General features: G+C 51.1%; 1 protein-coding gene across 7 annotated transcripts in view; it reads left to right on the forward strand.

Moving 5' to 3' along the window:
• The window catches only part of MYT1 (myelin transcription factor 1), a 117,982-nt gene that overhangs the window by 45,021 nt on the left and 49,929 nt on the right, over positions 1-23,032 (forward strand). For all 7 annotated transcript variants that reach the window (XM_017881328.1, XM_017881324.1, XM_017881325.1 and 4 more), the window contains one exon: positions 16,063-16,163. Coding sequence is in view for 3 of the 7 variants with exons in the window: in XM_017881324.1 (XP_017736813.1) it covers positions 16,063-16,163 (101 nt within the window). In the remaining 4 variants the exon portion in view is untranslated. The remainder of the gene's footprint in view (positions 1-16,062; positions 16,164-23,032) is intronic.

Consider the following 23,032-nt stretch of genomic DNA (forward strand, 5'->3'; position numbering starts at 1 on the left):
CCTGCTACTGGATGTGGAGCTCCCTTCATCCCCAGGGTCTGAGCCTTTGTGCTTGGCTGACTCCCTACACCTCTGGCATCTGGAGGAACCCAAACCCACTTTGATACAAGAGTTAGAGTCCAATTCCTCTTCCTGGAGAGCCCTCTGATGGCCTTGGGACCTCCTGGACCTGGTGAGTTCTCCCCCTGCCAGCCCCTCCTGCTGGCCACCCACTTCCTGCCCAGTCACTCAGAGGCCAGGCAGCCTCTGGTGTCTGTAAAGTGTTTGTTTTCCCCAGATGTGCTCTGTGTTGGCTGTCGTTTACTGACCACTGTCCATCCAGGCTGGGAAATTAGCATACACATCCCCTCGCCCCCCACAATTTTTCTAAGCCTGAAAAGCAGCAGAAGGACCTCTGAGCCCTGGAGCTGGGGCTGCAGTTGAAGCCACCAGAGAGCAGCTGCCTGGGCTCACCCGACCCAAACAGGAATTTGGGCAGGAGTCCTGCGGTGGGAGAGCCTGGGGTTGGAGAAGGAAACAGAACTGTTGTGAAGGCCCGGAGCTTCCCTGGAGCCCTCTCCTTTCTGAGCTGGGGATGGGCCAGGGTGTGGGCCGACCCGAAAGGGAATGTGGGATGCCCGTCCTAGTGGGAGTAAGGCCTCAGTAAAATGTGGTTTTAAGGAAGAAGGAGGTGGCAGTTTCTTCTCTTTCTGGGCTGGAAAGCTGAACGGTTCTAAGAAAAATTTCTGGGACAGAGGAACGAAAATGCTGGAGCAGAATTCCAGAGCGGGACCTCTTGATCCTGCGAGGCCGATGTGTCTTCTGGGGAGTTCCCAAAGATCCATGGGGAAGACGCCCCCAAATCCAGCCCTACTGGCTCTGGCCATACCCTCTTTTTCTTTTTTTTTTTCTTTTTTTTCTTTTTTCTTATTTATTTATTTATTTATTTATTTTTTTGAGACGGAGTCTCACTCTGTCGCCCAGGCTGGAGTGCAGTGGCCGGATCTCAGCTCACTGCAAGCTCCGCCTCCCGGGTTCCCGCCATTCTCCTGCCTCAGCCTCCCGAGTAGCTGGGACTACAGGCGCTCGCCTCTTCGCCCGGCTAGTTTTTTGTAGTTTTAGTAGAGACGGGGTTTCACCGTGTTAGCCAGGATGGTCTCGATCTCCTGACCTCGTGATCTGCCCGTCTTGGCCTCCGAAAGTGCTGGGATTACAGGCGTGAGCCACCGCGCCCGGCCAATTTTTGTATCTTTATTGGAGATGGGGTTTCACCATGTTGGCCAGGCTGGTCTTTAACTCCCGCCCTCAAGTGATCCACCCGCCTTGGCCTCCCAAAGTGTTAGGATTACAGGCTTGAGCCACCATGCCTGGCCTCATACCCTCTAAATTCTTATCTTGCATCTGGAATACCTGTTGGACCAGGCCTGTTTCCATCGCAGCCCCTTCTTACTGCCTTTGTTTTCTCTGTGTTCTCCCCCTTCCCGTACCGCAGGATTCAGGCAGGTGAGTCCAGTTGTGCCTGATCTGAAAAAGTGTCTCTGCTGGTGGCCTAGTGAGGCAAGGCCCCTGGGTCAGCCTGGCCACCTCCCCTCCCCTCCTGAGCACCGTGGGTGGGTCAGGCCTCAAGCAGCCCTTGGAGGCAGCAGCCACAGACGGAGGTGGGCTGGTGAGCAGGTGCGGCTGATAGAGTGGGTGTCTTGTGGGCTTCTCCCCAGCCTGTGGCCTGGCCTAGTCAGGAGAGATGGTCAGGGGAGCAGGAGGGAGCCCCTTACCCCAGTGCCTATAGTTGTGTTCATTCCCCACTCCCTGGCCTCTCCTCCTGTAGCATCGTTCCTGTTGCTCTGGGTGGGCTCTTGGGAGCCACCTATTTCTGGAGGTCCCCCTCTGGGTTCCTTGTCCTGGGTGTGGGGCGAATGTGCTGGACTGGGGTCACAGGGTTGAACCCCACTTGGAGCTGAGGATGTTCTTGCCCCAGAAGGAAAATCCTGCGTGTGTCTGCATGGAGCAGTGTGGAGTGGTTTGCTTGGTGCCGCCTGGGTTCCGGGCACCCGGCCTGGGTGTGAGGCCTGGTCACACGGCTGAACGGCTCTCCCAGGCACCCCTGGGAGGGATGGATGTGACACTGTTGGTGTCCCTCCCAGCACACCGCCTGCCCTGGTCTGGGCACACTCCTCCCCTGTTGGCAGCCGGGGATGACAGGCCGCCTGGAGAGCCCGTCCTGTGATTTGGTTGGAAAGTCATTATTACTGCAGAGCAGTTTAGCTGTTGTTTTTACAGCGTTGGTAAGGTTAAAAGAAATAATGATAATCGTATAAGAAAGACTGAGTCACAGTAACTGCCTGCAACATGCTATTTGCATTTTTAAGGAAACACTTCTTTGAGACAGCCTGGGTGAAAGGTCACTATTTGCATATAAATGGAAAAGAAAGTGTATGATGCTGGAAGTTACATCTGTATTATTTTCTCAGCAGTGAGCTGCTGTTGGAGAGATTAGAGGACATGGCTTGCATTTGGCTTTTATTGAATAGAGAAAGTACCAGCGAGGCTGATTTAGAAGCGAAATAATGAGAGAAATGTGCAAAGCTATAGAATTGCCAACTCCCTGCCCCCACCTCTCCCTTCTCTCATTTTCACCTAAACTCAGCAAAAGCTGGTCTGCCTTTGCGCCACTCAGCAAGTCTTCATTTTACTTCTCTCCGGATTCCAGAGATAAAAAAAAAAAAAGGAAAGAAAAGAGCAAAACTTGCCCTCGTTTCCCCCTTGGTCCCATTTGTGTTTCCTGCCAGCGTTTCCTCCAGGTGCCCCAAACCTGGAGCAGAAACCCCTGCGACTGTGGCCCTCCAGGGTGTGGAGTGGAAGAGGCACTCGGGGGCTGGGACAAGAGGGCACCCCTCTCCGGAGCTAGTGGGGCTGTTTTGGACACGCTGCTGGGAAAGACGGGGGGCTGGGGCAAATGCGGGGGGGTCCAGTGTGGGCTGAGGGAGTCCTGTTCCGCCTTCCTCTCAGCCCCATAGGACCCGTAGTTTCTAGGGCATGGGTTCCACCTTCTTTATGGAAATTTCCAAGCTTGTCAGACTTTCCCAGGTGCCTGGTCCCCTGGGCTTTCCCAGAGGCCCCCAGGAACAGAGCCGGCCATCCCCGAGAGAAACCCTGGGTGGGGCTGGGGCCTGCACCTGTCCAGCCAGCTTTGGAAGCAGGCCGAGTACATCACGGACTTTAGGGTCTTCCAGCAGCAGTCCTGGGACAGAGGGAGGTGGAGCGTCCTGCCCGGACCAGGCATCTCAGGATCCTCCTTGGTCCCAGCTTCTCTTCTCACAGAAGCCTCCACTGACCACTGGTTACTTAAATCACAAGCCCCCATCCTCATTATTTTCAAAAACACATTTTGAAACAGTCTCGAAGCCACAGAAATGTTTCAAGTGACGGGCCCAGCTCTCTCTCCGGAGCGGGCGAGGGCGTGTTGCTGATGGGAGGCCATCGCCAGGACACAGGGGTGTCCCTGCTCCAGCCCCACCCTCACAGCCGCCTGGCCCTCAGACCCGTTCGGGAGTGGGTTCGGATCGCGTGTTGTGCGTGGTCCTGGCGTCTCGTTCGTCCGAAGTCGTCGTCAGTCCCCGTCGTTCACGACCTCGTGCTTTTGGAAGGGCGCTGAGCCGCCGTTGGTGGAATACCCTTCGGCATGGGTTTGTCCCATGTTGCCCGTGGTTGGACTTGGGTTATGCAGGGACACCCGAGTGGGAGGTTCTCCCTTCGCCTGACGCTGATTTGTCCCTGAACTAATAATGTTGACTTGGTCACTGGATTCGCTGGGGCATCCCGGCACCTCTATGCCAGAGGGAAATGCCAGTCATTTTCCCTTTGCAATTCATAAATATTTGGGGGGGAAGTTACTTTGAAACTCTGGAAATATCTCCATCCTCAACAAACCATCACTTAATTTTGATGAATGTCTCTATAGACTCATTATTTCCTGTTTTATCCCATGGGCTAAAGCCTTCTTTTGATGCTCAGATTGTCCCTGATTAACCAGTGGAAGCTCAGAACGGAAGCTTCCATAGCCTCAGTTCAGCTCCACTGTCCTTCCTTGTTCTTGCCTTTCTTGCTTGGGGCCTGGAACTCTGGTTCCTTTTATTAGAAAATGGTGCTTAGCCTGAGACCTGGGTGTTGTGCCTCTAGTGGACATGGCTGGGAAGATGCATGTGTGTACACACACATACATGCTACACACACGCTACACACAGTTACACACCACACACAGTTACACACTCATGCTAACACGCACACACTACACACAGTTATAACACATACATGCTACACACATGCTACACAGGGTTACACAATGCTATACACCAGTTACCGCACACACGCACACACACAGTTACACGACACGATGGCTAGAAACAGTTACACATGCCACAAATGCTTTACACACACCCACTTACCACACATGCTCACACGTTGCTACACGTTACACAACAGCTACCACACACGCACACACAGTTACGCCAATCCATTTACTACTGCACATACTACACCACGGGTTACCACACATTGCTAGTTACACAGTGACACACACATGCCACCACACACAGGTACACACACCATCTTCATGCCACAGTTACATTTGCTAGCACCACAGGACACACCACATGCTACACACCACGCTTACCACACCACAGTTACGCACATCCATACTACGCACATACTAACCACGGTTACACACGGATGCTATACACAGTGACCACACCACATGCCACACCACACAGTTACACCCCACACATGCCCTCATGCCAACAGTTACGATGCTACACACAGTTGACACACACATGCTACACAACACGCCACACACACAGTTACGCACATCCATACTACGCACATACTCACCACACGGTTACACACGTGCTACCACACAGCTACACCCACACAGTTACCGCAGCATCCCATACTACGCACATACTACACTACGGTTACCACACATTTGCTATCACAGTGACACACACATGCCACCAACACACAGTTAACACACACATGCTTCATGCACCAGTTTACATGCTACACACAGTACACACACATGCTACACACCACGCTACCACACCAAGTTACGCCACATCCCCGATACTATGACACATACTAGCCCACACGGGTTACCACACATTGGCTACACACACGCTATCAACACAGTTACGCACATTCCATACTACGCACATTTACTACACACGTACACACATGCTATGCACAAGTGGACACACACATGCCACACAACAGTGGACTCACACACATGCTTCATGGACCAGTTACATGGCTACCACCACAGTTAACACACACATGCACCACACACGCTACAACACCCACCAGTTTACGCACCATTCATACTACGGGCAACCATACTTTACACACGTTACCCACACATGCTATACCACAGTGACACACACATGCCACACACACAGTTACACACCACATGCTTCAGCACAGTTACATGCTACACCACAGTGACACACCAACATGTACCACAACACGTACCAACACACAGGTTACGCACATACCAATTTACTACAGGCACATACTAGCACACGGTTTTACACACGGATGTACACACACGCTACACCACCACAGTTACGCACCAATCCATACATACGCACGATACTTACCACACGGTTTACCACACGAAATGCTATACCACAGTGGACACCAACCAACATGGCCACCAACACAACAGTTACAACACAATTGCTTCATGCAACAGAATTACGAATGCTTTACACACAGTGACACCACACCATCGCTACACAACACACTACACACCACAGTTACGCACATCCATATACGCACGAACTACTACAAACGGTTACACACCATGGCGAATACATACCACCACGTGACACACACCATGCCACACACACAGTTTACCACAACATTGCTTTCATGCACAGTTACCATGGCTACCACAACCAGTAAAAGCCACACACAGGTGCTACCACACGACGCGCTAACGCACCACACAGTTATGCACATCCAATAGTACGCCACCATACCTACACAACCGGTTACACACACATGCTATGCCACAGTGACACACACATTTGCCACCACAACAAGTGAACCAACACCATGCTTCATGCACAGTTACATGCTACCACACAGTGACCAACAACGTGCTACACACACGCCCTTTTTCACCTAGGTCTGTATTTCTCCATCTATCGATGTATGTTGAAAAACACAAGTTCGCGTTGATAACCGCTGATTCCGGTTCCCACACAGGGTTCGTTCTGAAGTTCTGCCTTTCCACAGGCATAGCTTGCTCTTCCAACAGTGAGAAGGCTGGTTTCCGTTATCTGCAATATGTGTACTTCTTTGATCCACTTCTTTCCCCATACCAGCGCCCTCCTTACCCCACACACGTGCTGACCCCTTACTGAGCCCCTCTCTGCAGGCCAACCCCCTGGCTCTCCACAGGACAGCCCCACCCTCTGTTTTAGGCCTTGGTGGGGACACCTTCTCCCCTGGAAGGGCTCTGGTGCTAGGGAGCCTCACTGGTCGGTTGCCCAGGACTGTGGGGTTCATGAGGTGTGGGACAGGACGATCCCAAGTATAATGGGCTGGTTGGCCTCCCTGTGGCCCCAGAACTAGCTTCCTTTGTAGCACTGAGCATTGTCTTCCATTATCTTCAACGTTCCACTGCTGGACCAAGCAGTATTTACCAGTGTTATATCTCATACAAGATTTTGTGGTTTGTTTTTCTTGTAGATAATGATCACCCACTCCTGCCGCAGGCACCACCCTGGCCTCACTCCCCTTACTCAGTGTTCAGTGCGCCGTTTTTGAGACTGTGCATATCTGGATTTTTTTTATTCTACTGCTTCCCATGATCAATGTTTTTTCTGGGCCTAGAGGGTATGCCCTGAAGTTGAATGTCAACTCCCTTAAAATCGGAAAGAGCCTTTCTCTGCTGTCTGTGAACATCCCACTGCTCCTAAGCAATGCGATCCTGTTCCAGTTATTGTTTCATTTGTGACTTTTTCCCCCTTTAAAAGCTTTTAGGGTCTGTTTTCTATTCCTGGTGTTTTAAAATTTGATAGTGCTGGGCTTGGTTGGATGTGGGTCTTTTTTTTATTCACTGTTATGGGCACTTAATGGGCCTTTTAATCTAAAATATAATTTCCTTTAGTTCTGGGGAGATTTTTTTTTTTAACTTATGCTTTTCCTTCCCATTTTCTTAATAAGTTCTTTCTGGAACCCCCAAATCGGGTGTCAGACCTCACTCGGTGTTTCCTCTGTCTCTCCTCTTTGTCCTTTTGCTCTCTTTTCTAGTATATTTCTTTGACTCTATCTCCCAAGTCTTCTATTGAATTTTTTATCTTGGTCTTACAATGTATTTCCAAGTTGGGGCAGACAGACACAATGGTATGAAACCTTCCCGAACAAGTCCTCCTGTCACTGTCTGGGCTGGGCCATATCTGCCCCGTCCACATGTGTCTGTCCTTGTTCCTGCTCTAACCGCTGCCCACACTGTTGGTCGAGGGACCCCGAAGGAGCCTCCTGAGACATTTATTTGCTCACCTGGTGCAGGTTCCTCCCGCAGGCCAGGAAAGGTCCAGGAACAGCTGTGTCTGAGCACCCTGGCAGTCCTCAGACTGGGGCGGGGACCTCGCTTCGAACTCTGAGAGACAGATGCTGGACCTAGTTCTGCTGCTGCCTCCTCCAGGAGCCATGTGACATGGATGTGAGTCTGTTTGCCTCCTAGGGCCTTACCTTCCCGTGTCTGGGGGTGCAGCCTGGACCTCAGGGGTGTCACCTTGGGTGTCGGAGGCTCTTTGGGTCTAGAGAGCGGAATCTTGGGCTGTGGTCCCCCCAGGAGTCTACTGTGACCTGTGATTAGTTTCGTGTGGGCCTTAAATTGTTTCTAAATTTTTATTCTAACCCTTTTCTTGCTGCCTTGCAAGGCTTTAATTTAAACCCAAGTAGCAGCAAGAAGGGGATGAATGGGGAATTGAGAGGAGAAGTAGGAAAAAGGTATTTTTTGTTTTGTTTTGTTTTTGTTTTTTTTTTTGCTTTCGAATGGCAATATGTAATTTTATACTCGACCTGGGGCCTAGCTTCTTTTCAGTTTCACTCTGCATGAGGTATGATGAAAGCTAAGAAGGCCTGCCCTCTCCAGGAAAGTGGCAGCTGGAGCAACCACAGTGTCCCAGGACGTGGCAGGCCCAGCCAACGCGCACGCACAGGCAGAATGGGGGGCTGTTGCTACTGGGTCAGCTACCAGGTGGGATCGGCCCTGGCCATCGGCTCAGCTGCATGGATAGCTGCTGACACATCCTGACATAGCACTGGCCAAGGTGGGAGGTGAGCTTGTGCTGGTCACGACGCCTCCCGGCTGCACAGAGGCAGGTCGCCTTCCTTTGGCCTTGTTGAATGAATACAGCTCTGACTGCTCTGGGGAGTGGGAGGGTGAAGTAGACCCAAGAGCTCTCACTCTGACCTCCATGGCCTGTCTCAGGTCACTCGCATGACCCATTCTCCTGCTGTATCCCTGGACCCAGGAGCAAGGAGTGACAGGTATCCAAGGTGGTCCAGCTTGGGGTTGAGGTGCAGTGGTCCAGAGGCTGGCCCAGGACACAAGCCAGTCTGGAGAACCAAGGGGGACTTGCTGGGACCTCCTGCCCTAAGCAAGAGTCCCCGGAGTGTCTCACTGACCATCCACATGGCACTGTTTAAAAATAGCTTTATTGGAATGTAATTTGCACATCACAGTATTCACCTATTTTTTTTTTTTTTTTTTTTTTTTTTTTTGAGCGGAGTCTCGCTCTGTCGCCCCGGACTGGAGTGCAGTGGCCAGATCTTCAGCTCACTGCAAGCTCCGCCTCCGGGTTCACGCCATTTCCTGCCTCAGCCTCCCGAGTAGCTGGGACTACAGGCGCCCGCCACCTCGCCCGGGCTAGTTTTTGTATTTTTATAGGAGACGGGGTTTCACCGTGTTAGCCAGGATGGTCTCGATCTCCTGACCTCGTGATCCGCCCGTCTCGGCCTCCAAAGTGCTGGGATTAGCAGGCTTGAGCCACCGCGCCCGGCCCACCTATTTAAAAGTATACAACTCAATGGTTTAGCATATGTATAGGGTTGTGCAATCTATTTCACAGCTCAATTTTGACTGTTTTGATCACCCAGAAAGAAACCCCATGCCCATTCACAGTCATTCTCCATTTTCTCCTCCATCAGCCTAGCATTACTTTCTGTCCTATGAATTTGCCTGTTCTGGAACATTTCATAAACATGGAATTGCTCAGTTACGGTGGTCTTTTTGACCCTGGCCTCTTATCAACTGACATGATGTTCTGGATTCGCCCACATCATTGCGAGTGTAAGCAGATTCCTTCCTTTTTGTTGCCAAGACAGTGCGCTTATTTCGTATCACCCAGTCAGTAGTTGGATGGACATTTGGGTTTTTCCACTTTTTTGGCTAGTAGGAGTAAAGCTGCCTATAAATACTTGTTACGAGTCTTTATGTGGGACATATGTTGTTTATTTCTCTTGGGCAAAAATATCTAGAGTGGAATTCCTGAGTCATGTAACTCTATATTTAAACATTTTGAGTAACTGCCTGCCGTTTTCAAGCAATTGTGCTATTTTACATTCCCACAGCATTCTATGAGGTCGCGCCAACACTTGTTACTATCTGTTTATCCTTTAAATTACAGTCATTTAGTGCAACTGGTATCTGAGTGTGTTTTGATTGCATTCCTGGATTACTAGCTGTTGGGCATCTCTTATATGGCTTATGGCCATTTCCCATGTTATCTTTGGAGGAATGTCTATTCAATCCTCTGCTCATTTAAAATCGGGTTATTTATCTTATTATGAGTTATCGGAGTTCTTTATTCCGGATACAAGCTCTTTATCAGATTCATGATTCGCAAACTGTTTCCCCAGCCTTTGGGTTGTCTTTTCGCCTTATTGACAGTGGTTATTTTATTTTTATGTAGTTAGTTTTTTTTGAGACGGAGTCTCGCTCTGTCGCCCGGACTGGAGTGCAGTGGCCGGATCTCAGCTCACTGCAGCCTCCGCCTCCCAGGTTTATGCCATTCTCCTGCCTCAGCCTCCGAGTAGCTGGGACTAGGCGCCGCCACCTCGCCCGGCTAGTTTTTTGTATTTTTAGTAGAGGATGGGGTTCACCGTGTTAGCCAGGATGGTCTCGATCTCCTGACCTCGTGATTCTGCCCGTCTCGGCCTCCCAAAGTGCTGGGATTACAGGCTTGAGCCACCGCGCCCGGCCAGTTAGTTAGTTTTGAGATGGAGTCTCGCTCTGTCGCCCAGGCTGGAGTGCAGTGGCATAATCTCGGCTCACTGCAACCTCCGCCTCCCAGATTCAAGTGATTCTCCTGCCTCAGCCTCCCAAGTAGCTGGGACTACAGGCACACACCACCACACCTGGTTAATTTTGCATTTTCAGTAGAGATGGGGCTTTACCATGTTGGCCAGGCCGGTCTTGAATTCCTGACCTTAAGTGATCTGCCTGCTTTGGCCTCCCAAAGTATTTGGATTGCAGGCGTGAGCCACCGTGCCTGGCCATCAGTGTTATTTTAACTACAAAAGTTTTGAACCTTGTTGAAGTCCATTATATTACTTTTTTTCTTTAATGGCTTGTAGTTTTGTTGTCATAGCTAAGAAACCATTGCTTAACCCAAAGTCAGAAGGATTTACCCCTGTGTTTTCTAAGAGTTTTGGTTCTTACATTTAGATATGTGATCCAGTGTGAGTTAATTTTTGAGAGGGTTCCAACTTCATTTTTTTTTCATATCTAGTTGTCCTAGTGCATTTGTTGAAAAGATCGTTTTTTTCCCATTAAATTGTTTTGTGCCATTGTCAAAATCCATTGATCATCAGTAGAGGGGGTTACTTCTGGACTCTCAATTCTGTCCCACTTATCTATATGCCTGTCCTCATGCTAGTAGCACATTGCCTTGATTACTGCAGCTTTGTAGTAAGTCTGGAAATTGTGAAGTATGTCTTCCAACTTTTCTCTTTTTCAAAATTGTTTTGGCTAGTCTATATTTCTTGAATTGCCGTATGAATTTTAGAATGAGTTTGTCAGTTTTTGCAAACAGAACAAAACAACACAGCTGGAGAGGTCAGAAATGGTCAGATTCTGGTGAGATTTAGAAAATAACATTGGCAGGATTTGGGGCCAAGGATGACCCTCAAGGTTCTGGCTTAGGAGCTGATGACTGAAGAGGGGAAGAGGAAAACCCCAGGTCCCATAAGAAGCAGATATTGTGGGCAGAGAGGAAGCGAAAAGGAGGGGGCATCTGACACGGGGTGGCGGGGTGGCCAGGAGGCACCCGCACAGGTGACCGACAAGGCCGCGGGTGAGTGTTTGCCACGAGAGGGCATCTGGCACGGGGTGGCCAGGAGGCGCCCGCACAGGTGACCGACAAGGTCGCGGGTGAGTGTTTGCCACAGAAGGAGGGACAGACACGCACTGCGGTGGTGCCTCGTGGACCCTCACATGCCCTGTGAACATGTAGCCGCCTGTTGTTTCAGTAGAGAGATGTGGGTGGAGGCCACCTGTGGTGGGGAGTGAGGGAGAGTCAGCAAGATGTGTAGTTATGAAGCAGGAGGAGATGGAGAGGGGGCCGGGCAGGGACGTGCCATCAAGAGAGACTGTTTTTTTTAAACATGGATGCCTCAAGCCTGTTGAAGAGTTGGAAAGAGTGTTTCAGTATTCCAGAGGAATGGAGGGAAGAGCTGATCTTCCTGGGAACTTTAATTGACAGTGAGAAGGAGGTGGAATAAAGTCCAGAGGGACAAGCCGGCCCATCAGAGAGGCAAGACCCCGCCTCCTTTGCTGGAGCTGGAGGAGGGCTGAGGGGGTGCATGGGAGAATGGAGGTGTGGGCTCCTCTCAAGCGACTACCCTTCCCCTCTTTGCATACTGAGGGGCAGGCAGTAACAGCTCCTGGCCCCAAAGGCAGCCCTAGTCACCAGAGATGCAAAACCTAGTGAAGACTGATACATTTGGCTTTCCACACTTACCACCTGGCCTCTCACTCAGCCTTCCTGTTATTTTGTTCTTGTTTTCAGAGTGGGGAGGTTTTGCACAGTGGAAGGGGGTCAGGTTGCCAGGGCTGGAGTGGATCAGAGCTAACCACCACAGGGATTCCCACCCAGAGGCCCAGGGGATACACCATGGGGGCAGTGGGTTCAGGCCAGATTCCAGGCCACCCAGCCAGCATGAAAGCAGCCATGGTCACCCGTGTGGGGTCCCCCATGGGGTTGTGTGTGCCGGGAGGTAGTGTGTGCTGGCAGTGGGTCAGCGGGCAGCTGGGGTGTTAGCTCTGGGACAAGGGGGCTCTCCTTGCCATGACACCAGGAGGAAACCTTGGGGTAGGCCAGCAGCACTGCCTGGGAGGAACCCAACAGAGTATTGGCTCTCAGTGGAAATGTCCGTCTGGGCCTGGGTCAGGCTGGTCTCCGGTTTGTAGTGATGCTGAGTTGGAAAAAGAGGGCTTCGTTAGGAGAGGGACAGACAGGAGCTGCAGCTCAGCTCTGCACATCTCCCTGGCCTGTGTTGGGGTCTCCGGCCAATGAGGGGCGGTTCCCTCTCCTCTGGACCCGTGTGCATCGGTCTCAGCTGAGCAGGCCCTGTTTGTTTACTGAGTTTTTCTGCCCACCGGAGCTCCACAAAAGTGAGTCTGGGGCCACTGTGGGGACAGATATGGGGTGACCTTGAGCAGGCAGGACTCCAGGTGCAAAGACGTTGGGTCCCTAGAGAGGGGTCCCAGCCAGTGCTGCCCTCTGGGTGCCGTGCTCAGGATGTTGCAGTCTCTGATGTTCCGTTTCCCATTTGCATGGACGAGCAGGGATTCAGATTAACTCACGAGAAACTTAAGAACCCAAGAGAACAGGCTCGTCTGGATGAAAACCTCCACTTCACTTCGGATTCCCGACAAGAAAGTCCACAGTGATGGCAGCAGTGCTGATATCCTCTTGGGTTCACTTGCAGGCTCATCCATGCGTGTCTCTCCATCTCCAAATAATTCTTTCCCTCTCACTTTATGGGTGAAGAACTTAAGTCTCAGAGAGGGTAGGGACCTGCTGGTCAGGTCTGAGTTGGCAGCAGTGCCCTGTGTGAGCTCTGGGGACCCTTGTTCCTGTTCCTACCACAGAGTGTGCATGGAGCAGCATGACTCCTGGAAGGAAGGGGCATCTTTATGGAACCCCTCCACATTTCTGTGGAGAGTTTTCCTTTAGCACGTGACCCCGGCATGTTGTTTTGGTGCATGGGGGCTTAATGTGCTGCCAGGGATGCTGATTGCGCAAGAGCCTGCAGACAGGAGAGCGTTGTCTGGGGTGGAGCCTACTGAGCCCATGGGGCAGGGCATGGCCGTACACAGGCCCCAGGTGGGGACAAGAGGGCCACAGGAGAAGAACTGGCATACCTTACTGGGCTTCTAGTAGTGATTGTCGTTTGCTGCCAAGACATTTCTTGGAAAAGGGAGGCTAAATCATGTCCAGGTTGAGCCAGGTCCTCGGGTCCTCATAAAGGAGGTTCTAAGCTTGGGGGTATGTACTTTGATTACTTGTGTGCTCTGTATCCCAGGGGTTTCACCAGGTGCCATTCTGCTCTTTTGCCCAGAGAAGCTCGGTGGCTTTGCTGCCTCAGGGAGGCAGGAGTGGCTCTTTGGAGCAGCGGTTGATCCCCGGGATCCTAGTGCTTTGCCTAAGTAGATGTGGGGCCTCAGGGGTCAGGACTTCAGAGCCCAGGGCTGACTGACCTAGGGACAGGAGTGTAAGCGTGTGGGCAATGAGGGATTCCACAGGGCTTTATTTCCAGACTCCCATGGGTGTGTGTGGGTGGAAAAGCCCCAGTGAGCTGGTTATCTCCAATCGAACAAAACTGGAGGTCCCTTTGCAGAGACTCTTGCAGTTCATGTCCATGTGGCTTCTCTGAGAAGCAGGAGAGACTCAGAGCAGAACTCGGGGAGTTGCACTGGGGAGAGGCAGCGTCTCCTCTGGGACACACAGACCTTGTGTCCTTCAGCCAGCTGTCAGCCAGGCGGGCCCCAGTTGTCTTGGATATTTACATACGTTAACGGTAACAAGAAATTCTGCTTGAGCCTTGCCAATCAGCCCAGTGAGCAGGTTTCTGCAGCATCTTGTCTCCTGGGATAGATACTCAGAAAGTAAGCCCTGTGCAGTTTGGGGCCTTATCTCTCAGCTTCTGTTGTCACCATAAAAAAAGAGACACACGGAGAACCCCATGCCCCATCTTCAAAGTGTGAAGCACTCTCCCCGGCTGGCATGATTCCTGTGGGTTCACTTACGAGATCTTCCAGTGTGTTTTTCCTCCCGATACCCCACATCCCACTCACAGAGTTGAGAACTGGATTACCTGGTGGGCAGGCTGGGTCCCAGTTAGAGGCACCTCACACTGGCTCAGTGCAGATGGCCAGTGGCAGATGGAACCCAGGGGGCCTAGAGGTCTTGGGCTATGGGGAAACTCCCGCAGCTCCCTCCTCACTAGTCCAGGCACCGGAGTATGCAGTGGGAGCCCTGTCATCTCAGCGACTGACTTACAGCTCAGTGAGGGGAGGCACAGAGTAGGTGCACAGAGTAGGTGCACAGAGAGTAGGTGCGCAGAGTAGGTGCACAGAGTAGGCGCGCAGAGTAGGTGCGCAGGGGGGCAGAGAGTAGGTGCGCAGAGTAGGTGCGCAGAGTAGGTGCGCAGAGTAGGTGCGCAGAGTAGGTGCACAGAGAGTAGGTGTGCAGAGTAGGTGCACAGAGAGTAGGTGCGCAGAGTAGGTGCACAGAGAGTAGGTGCGCAGAGAGTAGGTGCGCAGAGAGTAGGTGCGCAGAGAGTAGGTGCGCAGAGAGTAGGTGCGCAGAGTAGGTGCACAGAGTAGGTGCCAAATCTGAGTGGTTTTATTCATTCCTTTGAAGACTGTGTTATGTTGTCTCCTTGACGGCCAAATCGGCTTTCCTCTGTGTTTCTGCTCTGGAAGGTAATCTGAAGCCCTTTACTGGGATGGAAGCATTTCCAGATAAGAAGAGGATGCTGTGGCGACAGCCACAGAGCTGCCTGGGGCCAGGAGTGGCCAGAATCCTAGAGAAAAATTGCATTTGGGGATGCACCTCAAAAACACAAGGAAAAGAAAGAAAATGGGTGGGAATAGTGTGCTTTCGGGAGAATCCAAACTCACTTCCAAGGCGAAGCCAGAGCAGAATGCAAGAATATTCATTTCCTGTTTTTATTGTTGGTTACTTAATGACCTTCCTTTGAAATGCTGCAGTTATGTAGAAAGCAGGTTGTCATGGAAACGGGGAGTGACGTGCAGGGAATAGGTACACAATGCATTTCTTTGTCATGTCCAGCTGATGCATTCAGCCTCTGCTTAGACATGGGAATTTATTGAGGAATTAAATATTAACTGGAGGCATTGCCCTGGAGAGAGGCAGAAACACAGGGTGAGAAAAGATGCTGGAAACCAGGGCAAAGAGCATGCTGAGGCCCCTGGGATCCTGCGGGAGGCAAAGCTGATTTGAGACCATGGGTGGGTCTCACTTTCTTCAATCAATGGGCTCCAGAGAAGTCGTGCAAAACAATCTTCTTTTTCAAATGCATATGTACTGTGCATTCTTTTGAGGGGAAGAAGGATCTAGTTGTAAGGCGAATAATTACTCATTAGTCAGCTCATTTTCAAGGTTGGTGAAATGCCAGCTTTTCTCAAGGTGGGTTTCAGCTGCCTTGTCCCAGCAATCTTTGGTGGGCGTGGTTGTCAGTGGGAACCAACACCTACCCAAGGCATGTTCCATGAAACAGCACCAGAGCTGGGACAACCGTGCAGAGGACTGTAGATGCTGGAAGACTCCAAGGAGGCTTCCGAGTCAGAGAGAAGTTGTCTCTTGTCCCTGAAACAGCCATGGAGCCATGACTTTGTCTGTTTATCCGGTGGATTCCAGGAAATGGGGGCTGAATATATGATGTTTAAAAAAGTGCCCCAAGTTTCTCACTTTCTCCCCTTGAGCCAGCATGGCTGGCACCCACCAAGCTTTCCTTTTCTGACCTTGTGCCTTTTTAAACCCTCAGAAAATGAGTTCCGGGGTGAGCTGCTAAATCAGAGGTGGACACACGGAGGCAAGGCCAGCAGCTGCAGGACCTCAAGACACCTTCTTGGCAGACACTGCAAGGTGAGGCATGAGAGGGCAGCCCCTGTCCTGGGGCCCCACCCCGTGGCTGCCTGCAGAAAGCCTTTCTGTGGCTGCAGGCATGAAGCATGGAGACGACTTTGGGTCTGATCCTCACCAGAGTCCAGGTTAGGCGAAGGGTAAATGGGGACTAGGATCAGCAATGATCTGGTCACTTCAGAATTAAGGGAAGAAAAACGACGACTCTGAGTCGATCAAAACCAAATGTGACCCCAGGCTGGGCGCGGTGGCTCACGCCTGTAATCCCAGCACCTTGGGAGGCCGAGGCAGGTGAATCACTTGAGGTCAAGAGTTCCAGACCAGCCTGGCCAACATGGTGAAACCCCGTCTTCACTAAAAATACAAAAATTAGCCGGGCTGTAGTTCCAGCTACTCGGGAGGCTGAGACAGGAGAATTGCTTGAACCCGGGAGGCAGAGGTTGCAGTGACCCAAGATTGTGCCACTGCTCTCCAGCCTGGGTGACAGAGCAAGACTCCATCTCAAAAAACAAGCAAACAAAAACCACCAAAATGAAAATACGACCCCAGAGTCTCACTCCTTGCTTCGCTCACATCTGGGCTCTGTGTTGTGCCTGAGCAACTGTTCCCTATTCACCCTGCTTTTACCTGGGCAGGCTGAGAATCCCTACAGGATCTGACAGCAGAGATTGCTGCTTCCTCAGGGGAGGCAGATGGTGCATGCCTTTCTTGTACCTTCCCAGGATATAAGATCTCCCCTCGGGGACACTCCCAAACTGTGATATCACATGTGTTTACAGCCACTGTTCTCCACCACCAACCCTCTAATTCTAGAACTTCCCACCAAGACTCTCTGGGTGAAGCCAGGTCCCCAGGGTCAGGTGACCCTCACAGCTGGAAGTAGAGGCTGACAACAGGCTTAGGGTGAAGCCTTCCCAGATACCAGTTTCTGACGTCCCTTTTTTTTGCATGTAGATGCTTTCCAGCAAGGATCCAGCTGTGACTCAGGGCGTGGCTCAAGGACGGTGACGGCGTAGGATGTAGGCAAGGAGGGTTATGCAGTTGCAGTGGGAACTTCATTTGGGGGTGCTTGTGTTTTACTCTCAAAGCCCAACCTTTTTGTTTTGAATCTGGTGACGAGAATGTACATTTTAATGGGTCTGTTATAGATGCCCCGTGAAGCGCCTCTGCTCGTGTTTTGGCTCCCACAGGATTATGAGTGCTCTGCTGATCCACACTGGAGCCTGAGGCACAAGGAGGAGTCAGTAATATTGATCCTGTCTTGATTTAAAGTTTTGGTATCTTGTTTATCATGGTTTTTTGCATCATGTTGATGTTTCTAAATATTGAATTAAAATGTTATTTATCTTGGTCATTCAGTTTTTGGCCTCATTCCCCTTGCCCCACCCCAAACCCTGAGGGTTCACATAGAGCTGTACTGGCCTGAGATCATGTGAGCATGAGAGTTACTTGATTTGAGGCCAGGGGCTCTGCATGCAGTGTTATCTGCAAATGTCTGGTGCCATGCCAGGGGCGGGTAAGAAGATTTTGTCTCCCCTGGCCCAGGCATGACAAACTCAGAGAGTTTGGCACCTACATGGACAACCCACGGCTGTTCAAAACGCTGCTTCTGTGAACAAAGCCAGGGGCCCATGCCCAGATTCTTGTGGCGTCACCAGCTCTTTCATCTCTGCTCTGTTTGAGGGTCATTTCCTTATTTCCCTTCATTTCTTGCAGATAGGGCCTGAGTTACTGCTCTGAATAGAGAAGCTAAGGTGTAAAGTGTGCCAGAGAAGGTGAGAGGACGAGAAAGGGTCGACTGCCTAGATAGAGGACAGTGGGGCAGGTGCAGGTGGAATCTCCTGACTAAGGAGGCTGAAGAGGGTGGCAGTACCGGGGATGAGCCGTGGTCACAGTGCGAGAATGTCACACAGCCACAGCAGCATCAGGGTCAGCCTTCCAGAGGCTGGCTTAGGATAGGAGACGGGTGAGGTGAGGAGCCAGCACGGGAGGGCAGCGAACACACAAACCCTGTGCAGGGGACTGTGACAGCCTGCGGCATGCCTCTGAGTTCAGCACCAGGCATGTGGACAGCTCAGGACCGGTTGGAAGGGGCTGCCAGAAAAGTCAGGTGGTGGTGTGTCGGTGGGGTGTGCAGGCACTGATGGTAGCTCCTCAACCCCCTTCTTGCAAATTATTCAGTGGACGACTGTAGAGATATGGAATCAAGGAAAAGATCAGTTGCCATTCAGCCAACCCTTCTTCCTGCCACCCAGGGCAGGGGGTGCCTCTGGCAAGGACTACTGGATAGAGGCTCCTGCAAGGGAAGGAACTGCTACTGGGTATGGCCCTTCTGGCTTACCTCACTTGATGTTGTTGGATTCTACCCTGGGTGGGTATAAATTCCATTTATGCTGGAGTTTTTAACAGACGGATGCAGATACGGCTGCTTCATCAGCGTATCCATTATGTAGCTCTAATTTTTGATTTGGGAGTGAAGTGAGCCAGTATCCCATGCTTAGAGCTGTCAAGAGAACCCATGGAGGTGCCCTTTCTATATTCCAAGGAGGAGGCTGGTCTATTCTGCCGAATTTGTCAGGAGAATTTCAGAATTTCAGACATGCAACAGGAATCACCCAATGTGGGGACAGAACTATCTCTGCAAGGAACCAGGAGTACTGTGATGGCTGCCAGTGGGGTGCAGGGGTGAGGGCATATGGTTTAGCCTCAGAGGTCTAGAGAGTGGAAAGCAGGATGTGTGCCCAGCTCACCGACTTTCTATACCTGTTCTGTGGGCTGAGCTGGCGGGCAGGTCCATGCCCCAAAGAAAGGGAAGGGAAGGGCTGTGGACGCAGCAGGTGATCCTCCTGGGATACTCGGGAGGGGAGCAAGGCAAATGCTTGAATGCTGCTCTTAGATTGTTTTTTTTTTTTTTTTTTTTGAGACGGAGTTTCGCTCTGTGGCCCAGGCTGGAGTGCAGTGGCCAGATCTCAGCTCACTGCAAGCTCCGCCTCCCAGGTTTACGCCATTCTCCTGCCTCAGCCTCCCAAGTAGCTGGGACTACAGGCGCCCGCCACCTCGCCTGGCTAGTTTTTTTTTGTATTTTTTAGTAGAGACGGGGTTTCACCGTGTTAGCCAGGATGGTCTCGATCTCCTGACCTCATGATCCGCCCGTCTCGGCCTCGTGGGAACGTGGTCTTCCACAATGCTGTCTACTGTAATGGCTTCACAGCAGTGACAGGGAAGTTGATGCTGCCCTCAGTACATACGTGAGAGAAGAAAACAGGCCAGACCATGGTTCTGTCTTTCTCCCCTCCCCTCACTGCAGAGAAGTGAGACTGAATGTGTGTGAGGCACTGTTGGAGCCAGGCAGGGTGGGTGATAGCCAGTTTCTGGCCACCTCCTCACCCCCAAGTCTTCATTGGCCCCTTCCTCGTGAGAAGGGGCTGCCTATGGTCCCCTGGGACTCAGCAGATGGGTCTCTGGGAGGAAAACCATTATGCAAGAGGCCCAACCGTCCCACTGAGACACTATAACCTTTGTAATTTTATGGATTTTTAAAGAATAGTTGTAAGACCATCCTAATTCTCCAGATTTTCTGGCTGTCAGAACACATTTTAAAGAAAATGAAAGACTGTCGTGTCTCCTCCTCTGGTCCAGGGCTGGGTGAATGGCCCCTGTGGTGTCAGAACGCCCGGAACCCCCCAGCTCAGGGTTCCCACATATGGCCTGTGTGCAGCCGTCTGACCACGGCTCTCCACACACCCCAGCCCCAAGAGTTCAGAGATGTTTCTGACTGTCCCCATTTATTCAGTCATCCACCTGTCCATCCACCCATCCTTAAATGACATGCGCCAAGCAGCTCTCTGGAGGAGAGACAGTGACCTTACAACCATGAATGAACGAGCTCATTTCAGATTGAGATGAGGACTGTGAGGGAAACAAACAGGCACAGGGTGGAGACTGAGAGGAGGTGGGAAGAGGCAGGGTGTTGGCCACCCAAGAAAGCTCCCGGCTCTACCTTTGGAGTGCCTCCCACCCCAAATGTCTGCAGGTCACTGATCCATTCACCCTCCCCATCCCTACCTGGCTCTCAAGCCTTAGCAGAGCTCCCTGTTTCTTGAGCTCTTCCCGAGCACTCCCTGCCACCCTGGAGTGATGTACAAACCTTGGGACGCCAGGCTGGTGCCCCTCAGGGCCAGGACACCCTCCTGCTGGGGCCAGGCTTCAGCCAGGATTCTGTCCTTTGACCGGCCCTGGGCCATTGGTGCAGAAGGGATGTGATGGGGGTTGAGGGAGGGAGCTGTTCAGCTCTCAGGGCCTGGCCTGGGGAGAAGCATGAAAAAGGGATGAAAGAGGCAGAGAGAGACGGAGAGAGAGTGAATGAGTGAGCGAGGAGAAATGGGTGTCCCTGAGCTGGGGCCTGGAATGGAGCGGGCGAGGAGAAATGGGTGTCCCTGAGCTGGGGCCTGGAATGGAGCGGGGAGACACAGCCTCTGGGGGCAAATGTGGAAGTTGGCACAAAGCCTGTTGGGCTTCGTGGAAAATATCCAACCCTGACATCTTTGGAAGCTGAGTCTACCACTTCCCCTTAGAGGTTAGACACGAGTGGTTTGTTATTGGCTATGTTTCTGGGTTCTTTTCATTTTTTTTTTTTTTAGATGGAGTCTTGCTCTGTCACCCAGGCTGGAGTGCAGTGGTGCAATCTCGGCTTACTTCAACCTTTGCCTTGCGGGTTCAGGCGATTCTCCTGCCTCAGCCTCCCAGGTAGCTGGGACTACAGGCGGCTGCCACTGCACCTGGCTAATTTTTTTATTTTTAGTACAGTCAGGTTTCACCATGCCTGCCTCAGCCTCCCGAAGTGCTGGGATTACAGGCGTGAGCCACCATGCCCAGCCCTGTTTCTGGGCTCTAAGTGTATTTGTCACAGCTGCAGCCTAAGAGTCCAGATTCCTCTGCAGGTTTCAAGACTGCTAACTGCATTTGCTTATTTTGGTTCCTGAGTTTGTAAACACCCAACTCAGGGCACTCTGTTTTAGCAAGGCCAGCATGCAGATGAGTCTGGAAAAGGGGCTGGTCTTCGTAGCACGTCATGGTGAGAACTATGTGTGTGTGTGTGTATATATATATGTATTTTTTTTTTCTTTTTTTGAGACGGAGCCTCACTCTGTCGCCCAGGCAGGGGTGCAGTTGTGCAGTCTTGGCTCACCGCAACCTCCGCCTCCCAGGTTCAAGTGATCCTTCTGCCTCAGCCTCCTGAGTAGCTGAGACTACAGGCATGTGCTACCACACCCAACTAATTTTTGTATTTTTAGTAGACACGGGGTTTCACCCTGTTGTCCAGGCTGGTCATGAACTCCTGACCTCAAGTGATCCGCCTGCCTTGGCCTCCCAAAGTGCTGGGATTACAGGCATGAGCCACCACACCTGGCCAGAACTATGTCTATTTTCAAAAGAGCTTACACGATTAATCCTGACTTAACTAAAAAGAAATATAAAACAGAACAAAGCAAAAACACACTTTTGAGGAGACAGCTTTTATATGGCACTAAGAAAGCAAGTTAAATGGATGGACAAGGAGACAGTTCTCTCGGGTTAATTTGGCAGTATACAACGTATTTGCATTTATGAATTATTCTCCTCCCCATAGTTTTCATGGTTTTCCTACTGAAGGCAGAACTATTGAAATATTAATTACAGCCTAAGACATGCTCACAGTGGCAGAATGAAGTTGGCATTGGAGAAACAGAGCAGACGTTCTTGAGAGAGATTGCCGGCCCAGCAGTGAGAGTGGGTAATGGGGTCATTCTGTCTCAACAAAGGGACCTTTTCACCCTCAAGGGGAGAGGGCACTGGGTTATTTGTGGGTTGCACAAAAAAAGGGACCTGGTTGGCTTGTGTTTGGAACAAGTGAAGTGTTTTAAAATCAATGAAAATTGAGAAGTGTTTAATTTTCTTTGCATCATTGAGCTGCCCTTTGGGGCCCAGCTGTCATTGTGTGGTGGGGGCAAAAGGTCTGGGGGGCTGCCGCCCAGTGATTGCCAAGGTGAGCGTGGGTGGTACTGGGCACAGGACCACCCGCAGCACCCACTCTCCATCTACCACATCAGGGTGCTGATCTTGCTGCAGGAGGAGAGCAGAGAATCCACCTCTGAAGTGCTTTGAGTTCTTTCGAAGAGAAAAATAATGTAAATCAGGCAGTGCTGGTTTTGTCACGGCCTAGCCCAGATGCTTTCGTGTCAGCCGGCACTGCTGATTTCAAACAGCTCAGAAACCGGTGTCCCAAGTCACCCAGCTCTTACGGATTCATTCTCATATTAAAGAGCCTGGTTTTTTTTTTTAATTTGGTAGGTCAGTTTTTTCCCTTTAAAAATCAAAGCTACATGCACCTAAGAGAACTTCTTGCTTATTGACCAGTCAATGCAGATAAATTGCAAATGGTAAGGTGCTCAGGAGAAGGAGAGGCAGAGCTGTCAGCTTCATCAATGGGAGCTCACAGTTTTCAAGCAGCACCCATTGCACATCCCTGCAGTCTCTCTATTCTCTGCTCTTTGGATAATTTATCTGCAGGAAATCCAAATTGCCAAGGCACGCTTTAACCTAGCAGAATGCTTGCCAATATCCTTGGGAAAACTGGCAAAAAAAAAAAAAAAAAAAAAAAAAAAAAAGCCGTAGATTGCATTTCAGCTGAGTGCCGGCACCGCGCAATCAGACACATCAGCTCCATTGTGCGTCCTGCATCGGAGGCATTGCGCACGGGCTCCGCGCAGACGACATTGAAGGCTCATAAATGTAATGAAGTCCCTGTGACACCTGCTCCTCTCTTCACTTTCAACGTGAGCCATTGGTCCATGGGGAACCTCCGCTTTAAAAATAGAAATTGTAGTAATTGT

The sequence above is a fragment of the Rhinopithecus bieti genome, unplaced genomic scaffold (assembly GCF_001698545.2).
Source record: "Rhinopithecus bieti isolate Rb0 unplaced genomic scaffold, ASM169854v2 scaffold_12573, whole genome shotgun sequence".
In the NCBI taxonomy this organism is placed as follows: Eukaryota; Metazoa; Chordata; class Mammalia; order Primates; family Cercopithecidae; genus Rhinopithecus; species Rhinopithecus bieti.